Source organism: Varroa jacobsoni, unplaced genomic scaffold (assembly GCF_002532875.2).
Source record: "Varroa jacobsoni isolate VJ856 unplaced genomic scaffold, vjacob_1.0 scaffold_1022, whole genome shotgun sequence".
Lineage (NCBI taxonomy): Eukaryota > Metazoa > Arthropoda > Arachnida > Mesostigmata > Varroidae > Varroa > Varroa jacobsoni.
Window position 1 is genome coordinate 162,695 of NW_019213924.1, and position 13,785 is coordinate 176,479.

The following is a 13,785-nucleotide window of genomic DNA, read 5'->3' on the forward strand; positions in this document are numbered from 1 at the left end:
TATACTAATATTTGTAGGCGTTTGTAAGAATTTCCAAGAATGCTTTATTAGAAGAAATTTTGATGCTATCGCACAGTCTCAAACAGTTTGGCCCAAATTTTGACATAAATGGGACAGTACCAGCATCGAGGTACCTTTCATTAAGTCTTTAAGCCTGTTATTGCGCGGACAATTACCTTTACCAGGTGGAAAATTTTTCGCTAGATTGCCTTTGAGGTGAGCGCTAGCCATGTGGCTATCGTCGAAGGGGTTTGCCGCAATTAAAGTTTCCTGGAATGGTGTTGGTGGAAGGTACAGATTGTTTCCGCCTGCGTTGGGGCCTGTCGGACACATCTGTTGCTGCCCTCCTGGCCCGCCACTCCCTGCAGAGTTACCACTTCCTCCACCGCCAGGAGTGTTCGTCCCTCGCTGATGAGGTGAACAGCCGTCCATACGGCCTTGTTTCTTTAGATTGCCACCGCTGTTGCCATCAACCCCACTGTCATCACATTCGCGTCTCATCCCGGCCAGAGTGACAAAATAGCAACTTCAACCACCGACCAGAGGCGCCGAAGAGGACACCTTTGTTAAAGATGATTATCTCAAATGTGTACATGATTAAAAGTACAAACTAAAATCCGTACTAATCGTCATGGAATAATAAATTAATACGTCACGTCACAGAAAATTTTATACGAACACAGAAGCGATATATCTACCTTATAAAATGTATTTACCACATGAGTTAAATGCGCGCAAACTAAACGCGATTTGTATGTACTGCAAAACATATAACCATATTTGATGAATCCCAATGATAAAACAGAGTTTCAAAGATATCATTATTTCCTTTACGTTGCTGCTGACGCTATACGATTTAACTCTACGGCTTTCTTTTGCCTATATAAGGCCACAAAAATGACCGTATTAAGTGTCGGAAACCTTTGATCGTAGATCAATTACTGCGTGGAGATAAACTATAATTGTTATTGTTAATGTCACTTCGAGCTAGATGTAAAATTCAGCGTTCATTTGAGCCTAAATCAAAGACTGTGTCAAATATCGTGTTTATATTGGGTGTGGATACAAATCGAACCCATTTATCATCATATAAGCTATGTATATTTTCCTCTTTGCCCACAAACAGCACATCAAGTTGCTTAAGATCTAAATATATCTTAATGATTTAAATGCATTTTGCCGATCGCTGTCATTCAAGCAAAAAGTTATCGCTACCTTTACTTAACAGCGGCTGTATCCGAGAGAAGCTGTTGGTTCTTTCATTACTTCACTAGCTCGTTTGAGTGGTAGGTCTAAGCAACAAAATACGACGGAAACGTTAAAATAATACATCAGGCATAAATGGTGCGTACTGTTCTGTCAGAGCTTGGAATCATCTGTCAGCTATAAACATCATCAAGCTACTGGAATTTGGTATCGCGCATAGGCGCGATGCGGGCTTACACTACATGACCTAAACATGAAAGTTTATGAAACGCTTTTTTCGAGTGATCGCCATAATTTTTATCTGTTTTAAAAGTTATTTAATGGAAAGGAACAATTTTGGAAAAAGGGTACACTTTGCGTAGAGTAACATTAATGAATAAATAGAATTCGTTCGAGATTAACTATTTAGGAGCTATTTTGTAAATAGGCATAATCACCAGCTATTCGGACTATATCACAGTACAAATTTGACATGTACCGAGCTCGTTAACTCTGTAGAAAAATTGAAACTTATAATTACACAAAAACAAACATACCTGTTTTACTTATCTTTCAGCACAAAATAGAATCTACCGATGGACACAATAACGGGTCCAATTAAACGTCACCCACAGCAGTTCTACTGAAATTATATAGTTTTTTATTTCTAGTTATTATGGAAATTTGTCATATTCAAATACACCATTGTGCCCTTTTCCGCACGATATTTTACTGCACGCTCAACGCATAAAACATTTTCTTATGCCTTTGTTGTATGTTCGCACGAAGGTATGTTTACATATATCCACCGTGGTCGTAGGCGGCGGCCCCCACGAACAGAGCCCAACAGAGGGAAAGAGCAGGTGAACACAGCGGAGTTCTCTCTCCCATCTCAGACTCCGGCCAATGAATGCATTGAGTCGAACCCTGCTGCTCAGCGTCGGGCGATTATCCGTCGACTACGCAGAATCAATAGGAATTGGGGTCTTCCGTTGACGACGTATCAACCCAGTTACGAAACTCTTTTGGTGTTGTAATTACCAAATGTCGCAGGCCGAATTGAAAAAGTTTAATTCGAACACGGAAACTAAATTTTTTACAAAGTATCATTTCGTTAAGGACATAACTATAGGCTTGGAAGCTGCAAGCTGAAGTGTCGCAGTTTCATGAAATTGGTCTCATTATCACTCAGGTTTGTAGTAGGAAAAGATGCTGGACTGATCGGCACTATCGCCAACTATAACAGAAGGAAGGTTGGAATTAGTTCAAATACTTTCGTTAAAGCTAGAACATCTTAAACCATTTCCTTTGAAAAAAATCTATTCTCCAACTAATTAAGCAAATTTTTCATCGAGAGAGTCGCGTGGACTCCGTTGCCGAGTTGTCCAATAGGCGCCTTACATTATTTGTGTTTTAAATAGTGTACTCTCGTAACAAAGAGTTATTTTCAGTTTAGTACAAGAAGGATTTAGAGCAGCTTGTCGTTTTTCTAGTTTAACGTAAAAGCACATGGTCTCTGTTAGGACTAGTATCCTAAACTACTGATTTTATTTCTACTGTCAATAGTCAAATGCATATAGTTTGATTAATTAGCGACGTTATAGTTGCTATATAGATTTTGCCTTTACTAAGTTCCTTTATTTTATTTATACGAACACGCTACTGCACATCTACTTGTATTTCGCAAGCTTAAGACGACAGCATGACGAAGGCATTGCCCAATTGTCTAGTTCATCATAGATTATTGCATCAACTCAGTTTTTTAAAAAACCCAAACATTTGGCGTGACAAAACAAATCTTCTGATAAAAAGTTGCATTTCTTTGCTAAGCATGAAATACTCATACCCTTAGATTTCAACATTTCAGACTTACCCTCATATTTAGGCGGAATTATGTTGATCTGTATTATTACTGCATATGGATTTTCAGTTAGCAAAGTTTTGAGGCCGACCCGCACAGCCGGACCTCAGACTAGATCTGACAGCGTCCACTGATCAGAGCCTGGGGGAAGAGGAAGTGCGTGAGCCGTGAGCAACAGTGACGATGATGTCTGTGATCACTGCTCCGTGAGTTCTAGCCAGTATTTGTTTTGGTTTGAGAGGAGTTTATGAGTTTACCCAAGATTCTGGTGTCGCCTATATTGCCTATATTGCACAATTGCTTGTGCGTGTTCTTTTGCGTAGATGTAGAAAGATCGGAAAGCTTTGTTATTTTGGGTCGTTTTTCTAAAATGGGGGTATTTATCCGACCCAGAAATGAGTTTAACAGCACGACATGCAACACGAGCGACTTGTTCTAATGGTATTTACCATCGAAACGTATGTGTCCTGTAAAGTTGATTCAATTCGATCGATATATCATTTTGTTATTGACAAAAAATTAAAAGCCGTACGAAATGGATGAGCTGTTACCGTTGCAAGTCAGCCGCATTGGCGTCAGCACCATCGGAACTTTTCAAGTTTATTTCGGTTCTATGGGTAAAACAACTTTCGGAAACGGTACCCAGTGAAAGAGTTTCCAGTGGTATTTTGAACGTGTGTGTAAAGTCTTCAGCACTGATATCCTTGTGGCGCTTTACGTAGAAAGCTATTCATTGTGGGACCTGCTCACTGTCACTGCTCGTTTGCGTTTGTAAAGTGGTGACCGAAAATCTGTAACACCGCAATGCCTCTGTCTATTCTGGGCAAGAAGGCCTCCAAAATGGAGGCCGTTCGGGTTTCGACGATGGATGCAGAACTCGAATTTGAGCTTGAGGTGAGGATAATAATTTTATTATCATATTGATATCTTACGGTTCTATAGTTGTAATTGTGCAAAAGCTATATCATTTAAATATCTATTGTACTCTTTAAATAAGATTGCGTAAGCTTTTACCAACTTTTGTCAACCATTGTTTCTCCCATTACTTAATAATTCGACTAGAAGGCAGGGAAAAACTAGCATTTTATGATTATGTAAATACTTCGGTAATATTTTCATAGCAATAATACAAACAACGCTATCCAAAAAGAAGGTGCCGCATCCCTAATATAAATGCTGTGAACAATATGCCTCGGATAAAATACGTAAGAACGGAACATCTTCTTATAAAGAGCGAATAATAAACGTAACGTAAATGCAACTTAGCGTATTATTGCTTCTTGATCTACTGCGTAACATACCTCTTGTGTATATATATGTTACGATAATTATAATATAACATATATATGTTATATTATAATTATTCACTTGTAGTCACTGACAGAGTTTTACAAGAAAGCTTTCCATCCACACCTACACCTCATACACCCTGCCGAGTGTGCTCCGGAGTAAATAAAATTTGGTAAAGTTTTAAGCTGCATTTTTTAGTCAAGTATTGTTCTTCATTATAAATTAGGACGTTTGCAAGGGTAATGACGAACGGGCGACTGCTATTTAATAAATCAAATTCGTTTTTATGGAATCTACCAACAGAGACTACTCGAGAAGTGATACATCAGGTTGAACACTTGTTCAACTAGTTAAATCTGAAACTGAACGAGTATTTTCAATACAGCCACCGATGACTTTGACACCCTTAAATTAGCCACGGTAAAACTTGTCGTCCGTTTCCATAACTGTTTGTTCGCACATCGTTCCATTTCGTTGGGATATCTTTAATTGGTTGCGTGCCATGATAAAAGCCTCGCGTATTTATTGGAAGCTGAATTGTGCTCCCGAAGACAGAGTTTGGAATACCCTCAGTTCGTCCAGCTACGATACAAATCCGTATTACTGAACACTTAATTAACGAGTTAGAGGCGTATGACTTAACCACTAGCGACATACGTGGTAAAATAAACATAAATGCACACGTCGCAAAATGGAAAGTGTTATTGTATAATCAAATGCCGATCAGGATGGTAATCTAAGAAACAGTAGTGTCGCAAACCTCGTGCTTTTATGATACGCGGCCTCATTATATTTGTTAAGGCATCTTTTTGCTGTTGCATACCGGATCCCTATTCGACTCAAGCTAGAAATCACCAAAGTTCACAGTGCGAATAAGGTTAAGTCTAGGTCCTGTAAACGAGAGTTTAGACGGGAGTACATTCGATAGGTATACGAGTGCCAAAGTGTCAGGAAAAAGGTGAGAAGGTTACCTTCTTAGTTGCTTACGATTCGTATACCGATGGGTAGCTAAATATTTGGCTTTCCCTATAGTTAAATAGCGTACTTGAGCTCAACTCCTTTATAATAATAGCTGCGCTCTTTTTGGAAAGAAGTCAGCATGTAAAATCACACCTTTCAAGCAAACGAGGGTAATCGAAGCATGCATAGATTTCGATCACGATGAAAGAAGCGCTCAGGAACACAAGTTACTTGGGGCTCAGAAAGTAGGTTTGCGGATAATAAGCAATTTGACGCTTGATCATATCTCTGTGATCTCTTGGAAAAACCTCTGCTTTCGAGGCTTCAGTAGCGCCTACAGCTGCTGCGTCTTGTGCATTTGGAGCGGTATATCGCAATTCAATCCAGATGGCTGGCTGATCCTGAGTACAGTGCTTTTGCAGTGATAGGAAACAATGCTATCCTTATAGTCGGAGAGACAGAGCAAGATTCGGAAACATTTTCTGTGCCTGGTGAAGTGTACCTGTAATTTCGTTAGTCCTTAAAACCGCCAAAACTAATCATGTAAAAAACGATTAATACGGCGAAAATAAAAGCTACATTATTTGGTAATTGGCTAGTGATCTCGGTCTGACACGGTCCGCTGTTGCGTGGAACCTTTTTTTCCACCTTAATTCCAAACTCTAAATGCTAAAGGACAGGTAAACGTTCTAAGTTTTTAGTTTAAAGCATGACCGTTCCTATTTCTATTTTTTTCTGCGTATTTTTGTATGCACATGCAAGCTTTTTAACGATAATACAGTGTATCAGCTTCTGCGTTGTATGTCTTCGTGTCCTGCTTATCGATAATATCCAAACTTCCTTCAAAATCAATTAATTTATTCAGATCAGTTCTACCAGTCAGTCTTCTTACAGCCCATCAACTGGTGGGGCATCCTCCTCGTGCATAATGAATAAGACAACTGATCATACAGCGGTCTTACGATAAATCGTAGATTTTAAGGTTACTGACACGTTGTCTTCGCACTCGGATTCGAATTCCAGTTCTCAACTCATACATAGAAATCAAGTTTTGGCTTTAAGAATTGTAATGAAAGTTATGAGTTTGAGCGCCCCATCGGCGCTTAGCCATAACCACTGAATTTTAAGCGAATTTTTAAATACTACGTGTGACAACAGGTGTCTAGAGCTAAAAGACCTATTACGAATCAATATGTTATTATGCTAAAGCTGTTATGGGCATCTCCAGAACGTTCAATGTATGTGGAGATTACGGGAATTCGTTAATAGTGCAAGTTTTGATTTATGGAGTATTTAGTTCTGTGCTATGAGGTATGCAGCCTTTCGGAGGGCAACAGTTTTTCGTTATAAAGAAAATATTACCCAAATGGGGACTAGGCCTTTTCGTCAATTGTGCTAGTTCGCTTTTATGTTGGTTAGACTCGAATGAGTACATACTATTAGTGGGTGTATTGCACTTATGTCGGTCTAGAACCATGGGATAGTGGCAACAAGGCGCCGAATGGCCATCTGATTTAGATTTATTCAACAGATCTTAATAACTGTTATTTCTCTTATCCAAATTTTCAGCAAAAAGCCACTGGACGAGATCTATTCGAATTAGTTTGCAGAACGATCGGTCTAAGAGAAACATGGTATTTTGGACTACAATTTGTTGATGCGAAAGGTAAAATATCATATATCGTTAGAGCGTGTAAAGTTAGAACTTTCCGTTTTCGTGATCATCTTCCTAATGTAATTTACATCAATTTTTTTCTAACCTTCTATTGCTAGCCCAAGTTCTAAATTCACATTGAAACATAAAAGATATTGGCTTGAAGAGTACGAGTTGCGCCGACAGTGAGCGGAACGCGAGCACGAGTAAGTTTTGAATGAGTTAAATCTAACAACGATAACTCGTTCTCGCAACCGTTCCTTAGAAGGTCAACTTTGTTTCGCAAGGTCTGTCTAATTAATATAAAAAAAAACAAAAGAGCAATTACTTCTCATATCTGATTAGTAAATGAAAGCGTGTAGCGGTAATGTGTGAGTATGCACGCAGCCATTCTATTCTTTCTATCCAGCGATTTTATCGAACACGTTCTAACTACTGCCTCCTTCGAAAATTCTAAGGCTTTCCAACGTGGCTAAAGCTGGATAAACGAGTTGACCGCCAAAACTGCAAGAGCCCCCTGTCATTTCTGTTTCTCGTCAAATTTTATCCAGAGGATGTCTGCGATGAACTTATCCAAGAGGTAAGCAATATTTCACAATGTAGAATTAATAGATAAATTTGCCGGCTTTTGGAACTACAGCCAGCAGGGCTTGCTGTACAAGAAGTAAGTTTACAGTTGAATAAGACACTATGGATTTTAAAAGTAAGGGGTTCTCTGCTGTCTTACAGGTGACTCAGCATCTTTTCTTTCTTCAGGTGAAGCAAGCTATTTTACAGCAAGGTATGGGCGGTCTGTCGTTTTCTAGATACATCAGAAGCACTAATGGTACGACAAACAATGTAACTATTTGTCGGCATAATTACTCGTCGCTGTAGATGTTCTAAATATATTGCGATTTTTTGGCAAAACAGATATTTATTGTCCACCCGAAGCGTCTGTCCTTTTGGCCTCGTACGCGGTGCAAGCAAAATATGGAGACTACGATGAAACAACATACACTCCGGGAATGCTTGCTAATGATGATCTACTCCCCCAGCGAGTCATTGATCAATATCAGATGACACTCGAAATGTGGGAAGAGCGAATCAAGGTAATCAGGTTATTTGGGAAAAATTAAACCCTTTGTCAAGTAAACAAGTATTGTGGTTGCCTTTGTATTAGTCGACTAGATTCAATGTCAGCCTCAGCATATGCGCTGCTTTGCTCAAGGGACGCTGCTTTGCTCAAGGGTTGATAATCGAGAAAAGGCAGAATCTAATGTTGCATAATGCAGAATGACCTTTAATAGTACATCTGTAATATTGGACCAAATTTCTATTATTTCCTCATTTGCAGGTTTGGTATGCCGATCATAAAGGTATGACTCGTAACGAAGCGGAGATGGAATATTTGAAAATCGCACAAGACCTTGACATGTACGGTGTCAGTTACTTTAAAATATGCGTAAGTATCTAAACATTGGAAAAAGTGCTTTTAAATTCCAATGAAATCACCTCTAAGGCCTGACTCATTGCTTCGATTTTTGGTGCGTTAAGTTACAAGATCCAAGACGGGTATGCACATATGACCATTGCTAGTAATACGTCTAGAGAGCTTATGCGAACAAACAAATAAAGTAAAATAAATATTCATACTCTTTGTATATCATTGCTTATTGCTTGTATTTCAACACGTGTATTCCAGAATCGCAAAGACACGGACCTATGGCTCGGCGTCTCGGCCGTTGGGCTGAAGATTTACAATAAGGCAAGGCAGGAAAGCCATTGTTACACCAACCAAATTTTATTATCCAAATTGAGCTGAACAATTCTATATATATATATATAAACTGTGAAATATTAGCTCGTGAGAGCTTGCTAATGGTACACGAAGAATTAACGATAACATAACATAGAATTACAGTGTGCCTTGTTTTTTTTATTCATGGTATCGTCTAGGATAACAAGCTTGCGCCCATCGTCACATTTCCGTGGTCGGATATTCGCAATATTTCGTTCGATGATAAAAAATTCAACATCAAACCAGCGGACAAAAACTCAAATAATTTTTTGTTTTACTCATCGAAGATTCGGTTAGTATTATAATATTAATAGTAATATATAATGGTTATAACAGTACTAGAGTTGTTAAAGTAGAACTATTTATACTAAACTAGCAATAGAGCTGGGCTGTGTATGAAGATGCGGAAGATCTGTTTAGCTTACCCGTCATAGTATTAGTCGTTTCACCGAAACTTAGTGGTGCAATTAGAAACGTCTCTATAGAATAGCAACAACAGAGCTACTACTAGTTACCGGTTATCAATAAGATTGACGTGACTTCGCAGACTAAATAAGCTCATCTTGGACCTGTGTATGGGCAATCACGAACTGTACATGCGTCGGAGGAAACCTGATTCCATGGAAGTGCAACAAATGAAGGCTGCCGCCAAAGAAGCGAAGTTGCGAAGACAATACGAACGTAACCTTCTTGAAAGGTTAGAAATCTGAGTATATGAGGTCCTCGATGGGCAAGCGTTATAGTAGATCATCGATGCAGAGTATATGAAAAGAACAGTAGGTATTCCTAAAGATAAAAATATATTAAAATCGGCCAAAAGTTGGTGATCGTGCGACCCCGAAAGCTGCGTTGTTAGTAGTTTATTTGACAGAAATGCGTATGCTTTGCCGCTTCGTTTCCGATAATCTCATCTTTTAGAGAAAAGAAGCTTCGAGAAGAGGCTGAACGCGAAAGAGCTGAACTTCAACAACGATTGATCATATGCCAACAGGAAGCACGGGTTGCTCACGAGGCTCTAAGAAGGTTTGTTTTTAATAGTTTGTTTAAACTGCTTTTAGTAGTTTGTTTAAACTGTTTTTAATAGTGTGTTTAAACCGCTTCGGAAGACTTGAGGGCCATCTTTTATACTTTTTCCTACAAAATTGTGCCAATTTGATGACAGTCAGCAAGGCACTGATTAAACAACCCATCGAGTCATTAACTATTTCAGTGATCACTAGACCTTCCTATAGTGACTCTAATATTCACTGTGTAGACATCGGTGTATCAAAAGGAGCCAAGTAAAGAATATTTTGCTTTTTAAGCTTTTATGTTTTATTACATTTGGATATTTTATTTCGCGTTCGAAACGTGCATTTGTAGATCGGAACAGACCGCTGAGCTGCTAGCCGAGAAGTCCCGTATCGCTGAGGAGGAATCTCTTCTGCTCGCGCGTAAAGCCGATGAAGCTGAGCAGCAACGGTTACGCATGGAAGGCAAAGCACGTGAAGCAGAGGTCATGGTCATGCAGGTAGATTAGCTATAGTACTATAATTCAAAGGGATGATGAGCTTTGTGGGCGAAGGTACAGCGTCGACGATCTTTGTATAATATTCAGCTGACGTGTTCTTCGAATTCCATTTGAGTTTTGTTTTGATCATGCTATTAATAATTTTCTTGTTTGGCTGAAGATTGCTGAGGAGAAAACCCATGAGATGAATGCGTTACGTCAGGAGCTTACCCGTCTTAAGCAGGCGCATACCGCGCAAAGCCAGTCGCGCGCACAACCCGCAGGGTCGACTCTGAGAATCCCATCATCGCCGAACACGGCCAGTGGCGCAATGGGGCCTGCCACTAGTTCACATCAACAGGGCCAGGGTGGCGCTGGGCCGGGAACGAACGGCTCATCGGGCGCAATGGCCCCAGTTGGAGCTGGAGGCTTTGCTGTCGGTCATGTGAGCACCAACCACTTTAGCAATGTAAATAATAACAATATTAGCGCAAACAATAATAACCTTGAGCCGGACGAGGACATCTCGGCATTGACGGAAGAGATCGAAAGGGAGAAGTCATCGTACCAAGCAAAGACCTCTAGCGTTCAACGGCAACTGCTGCAGCTACGCAATGAAATACAAGACTTGAAAAAACTGGTTAGTTGGCAATGCTAGCGGATATGCGTTCACACAACTGCCGCATTTGCTTGTGGTAGCAAGTGGTCCGAATTTTAAGTCCATCCCATGTAAAAACTAATTAGAAGTAAGACTGAATGACGTTATACTTGTTTCTAGCTTCTGATGCTTCCAGTAATAAAAACAGTATAGCAGATCTGCTTCTGTCACGTATAAATTAAGCACTGTTCAAGGCGTCTCAAACAGTAATGTTCATCAGAGACTAACCGTAGTCATAAAAAAGCACTCGGTAAATCCACCCACGCTATAAACTGATGTAAAATAATATTTAGCAAAATGAGAAATTAATTTTTTTTTTTTTAATTACAGGAACACAATACGCCATTGGACCAAATTTATGAGCAGAACCAAGCCACTGGGGCGGACAAACATGCAACATACCGCAAAAGTGTACAAGGGGCTACCAAGAGCCGAGTAGCATTCTTCGAACAGTTGTAAACAAACTACCATTGACATAGCATATGAAGTGGATAAATCCTGCACGCTGTAGACATATACGTTCGTAGTAACCGTGTCCCTCATAATTTCTGATTAAAACTGTTTGCGTAAGCAGTTTTTTTATTGCTATGACCTGTCTCTCTAAGAAAGGCTTTTGCTTACTTAAAAAATGCACTTTTTGCCGAAAGTACGAATTCATATGGTAATTGTATCGCTCTGTTCTTCTGCTAAAAGCGCTGCAATGCTCGCGTGTGCTATATCTAAATTATCAGATTTAAAGCTTAGCTAAACACTTACTTCTTCTTAATTACAGGAGATTGTTTTTAGGACATAAAGCCTGAACAAAGTGGTGCTACTATTCTTGCACATATGGGCAGTATGCATTAAATCTTAATTCGTATAATAATATGTTAAGATCTTCGATTTCTAAGATTCGAAATATGTTAAGATCGGCTATTTGCAGGAAATGTTATATATCACACTTTTTGGCTGACCTTGTATATATTAATGCGCAGTCTTATCGCCATCGCTTGAATGGCGGAGCCGTCCGCTGACCGAACAACGTTTGGCCTGTTCCCTATCACTGCTTTACTTGTGTGCTTTGGATGTACTTTGAGAAATATTATACATGGATACGTTAGTCTGATTTTTGTGTACTATGGAAATTAGGAGTGCATATTTATGATAGATTCGTGTTTTGTATATATGGCTATTAAATGCGAAAACTGTTTACAGATTTAGTCTCGGTTAGGAAGTCATTTGAGGACGGAAGAGGCGACCCACGGAGTGTATGAAACTTTGCGAGATCTCATCAGAAATGTTCTGATTTATATTAGGAGCTTTCAAATGCATTGTCAAATAGAAAATGGAGATATCTTAAATTCTCGTAGAATACTCGAACTTGACGTTTACGGGTTGCATGCCTTGTGTAGCTGATTGAACGAGATTTGAGTACTATCGAATTGAACTTAGAAAAAAAAACAGCGAGCAGAACCAAGGATTTATTGTACAATGTTTACCGTTAAGCTGTATGTAGGCTTGTTGATTAATTATACTGACCCCCCAAAAAAAGAATGCCTTACCCAACTAAACTATCTTATTGTTAATTTCGCAGCTAGGGGCTCCCACAGCACGTTCGTTAAATGGAATTGATCGTACATATTGTGTTCGCTTTTGTGATTCTACACATATATATGATCTTCATGGGTTCTATTAGCACATAAATATTAAATGGCGATTTTCTAAGTGACGATAATTGACGTTTTATCTTCGCATTATAATCGGAAAGCACTAGAGAGTACTAAATTCACTTGAAACGGATGTGGGTTTTAGAACGATATGGTCCATTATTCGATGCGTCCGACACCCGTTCGTGATAAACACTGTAGAAACACCGAAGGAAATAGATCGAACAGTAAGGATAATAATAAATATATTATTATTATAGATTAACAAGTGATACAAAAACGAACCGCATAGGAGTGTTCGATAAGATAATACCGAACACAAAAAAGACCATTTTGAAAATACCTAATAAGCAAAAGCTGCCTACCAGAGGCAACAATGGGAGTGGTGAAGCCCTCTCCGGTAGCTTACCGCTCCATGAAACAACCACTGATAGCAAAGAATGAACGAGACAATTCCTGCTTCTAGGCAAAGATAGAACGGATCTGTGTGCGTAAAATTCGCTTCTAACAATACCGCGAGTGGTTGGAAAGTAAGCACGCAGCTGCCAAACACCAGGTTCTTTACCGTTGCAGCACAAATCGTTATGGTATTATTGATTATAGCTTATAAGCCTTTAACGACGTTGTTAGGACCGTGTTCTAATAGAACACAACAGATCAACTAAAAAATAATAATAAATATTATATTATTTTTAAAATGCTTCTCTTTTCGCTTTTCAAGGCAGGTAACGTAGAATTTCGTTGACGTAAAGCGAACTATTTTGCTTTATAATTAATTTATACTACTATGTTAAATATAAAATTTGTGTCACTTCAAAAAAATAAGAACATGCTTGTACCGTTGTCGAAAGCGTAACATAAATCTCCTTTATTTAGTATTCGTTTTTACTATATATGACTATTATTCAGTGTTACTATTCATAAATATTGTAATGTCTTTGTTGATGTTATTTGTCGTCATTATCATCTGGATGTTCATTAATGTTATTATAGATTTCTATCAACCTACAGACACAGAGCGAAATTGCTGCCGCATTGAATTATAAAGAGTTGCCATTGCCACACTCGCCTTTCACCACACGCGCTTCTCTACCACTTTTGCTACACTCAACTCATCACTATTCACCTCATTGATAATGACAGTAAACAAACTATTGATACCAAGGCATAATCAACTGTGCCTCGATTATCAAGTACAGCGTCCCGTCTTGACCCGTGACTCTCACGTCCCGGTGTAATCGTACTTCATCGACGTATTTTCC

At 39.0% G+C, this 13,785-nt stretch overlaps 2 protein-coding genes across 6 annotated transcripts in view; one reads left to right on the top strand and one right to left on the bottom strand.

Moving 5' to 3' along the window:
* Positions 1–2,016, bottom strand: part of LOC111265892 (uncharacterized) — a 3,526-nt gene extending 1,510 nt beyond the window's left edge. Inside the window, exons 1-3 of one of the 5 annotated variants that reach the window (XM_022842880.2) lie at positions 1,743–2,016; positions 1,216–1,292; positions 177–526 (exon numbers count right to left, since the gene is read on the bottom strand). In XM_022842880.2, the coding sequence (XP_022698615.1) occupies positions 177–501 (325 nt within the window). In that variant the 5' untranslated portion in view covers positions 502–526; positions 1,216–1,292; positions 1,743–2,016. Of the gene's footprint in view, positions 1–176; positions 581–1,215; positions 1,293–1,742 lie in introns of all 5 variants that reach the window. The other 4 variants (XM_086970704.1, XM_022842879.2, XM_022842878.2 and 1 more) reach the window with 4 other exon arrangements.
* A 1,268-nt stretch (positions 2,017–3,284) lies between these two features.
* Positions 3,285–13,221, top strand: Mer (ezrin/radixin/moesin family protein merlin). Its single transcript, XM_022842875.1, has 13 exons — positions 3,285–3,940; positions 6,866–6,962; positions 7,409–7,530; positions 7,680–7,731; positions 7,863–8,041; positions 8,287–8,394; positions 8,635–8,697; positions 8,889–9,022; positions 9,278–9,427; positions 9,649–9,753; positions 10,093–10,240; positions 10,401–10,859; positions 11,208–13,221. Exons 1-13 carry the CDS (start codon positions 3,851–3,853, stop codon positions 11,334–11,336), a joined length of 1,836 nt encoding a protein of 611 aa, XP_022698610.1. The 5' UTR covers positions 3,285–3,850; the 3' UTR covers positions 11,337–13,221.
* Positions 13,222–13,785: the final 564 nt, after the last annotated feature.

Bases quoted from the DNA above. Each gene is read 5' to 3' on its own strand.
- Mer (XM_022842875.1), top strand. From the start codon at position 3,851: ATGCCTCTGTCTATTCTGGGCAAGAAGGCCTCCAAAATGGAGGCCGTT. The intron at 9,754-10,092 runs GTTTGTTTTTAA...GTGCATTTGTAG, and splicing joins GCTCACGAGGCTCTAAGAAG to ATCGGAACAGACCGCTGAGC. The intron at 10,241-10,400 runs GTAGATTAGCTA...GTTTGGCTGAAG, and splicing joins CAGAGGTCATGGTCATGCAG to ATTGCTGAGGAGAAAACCCA.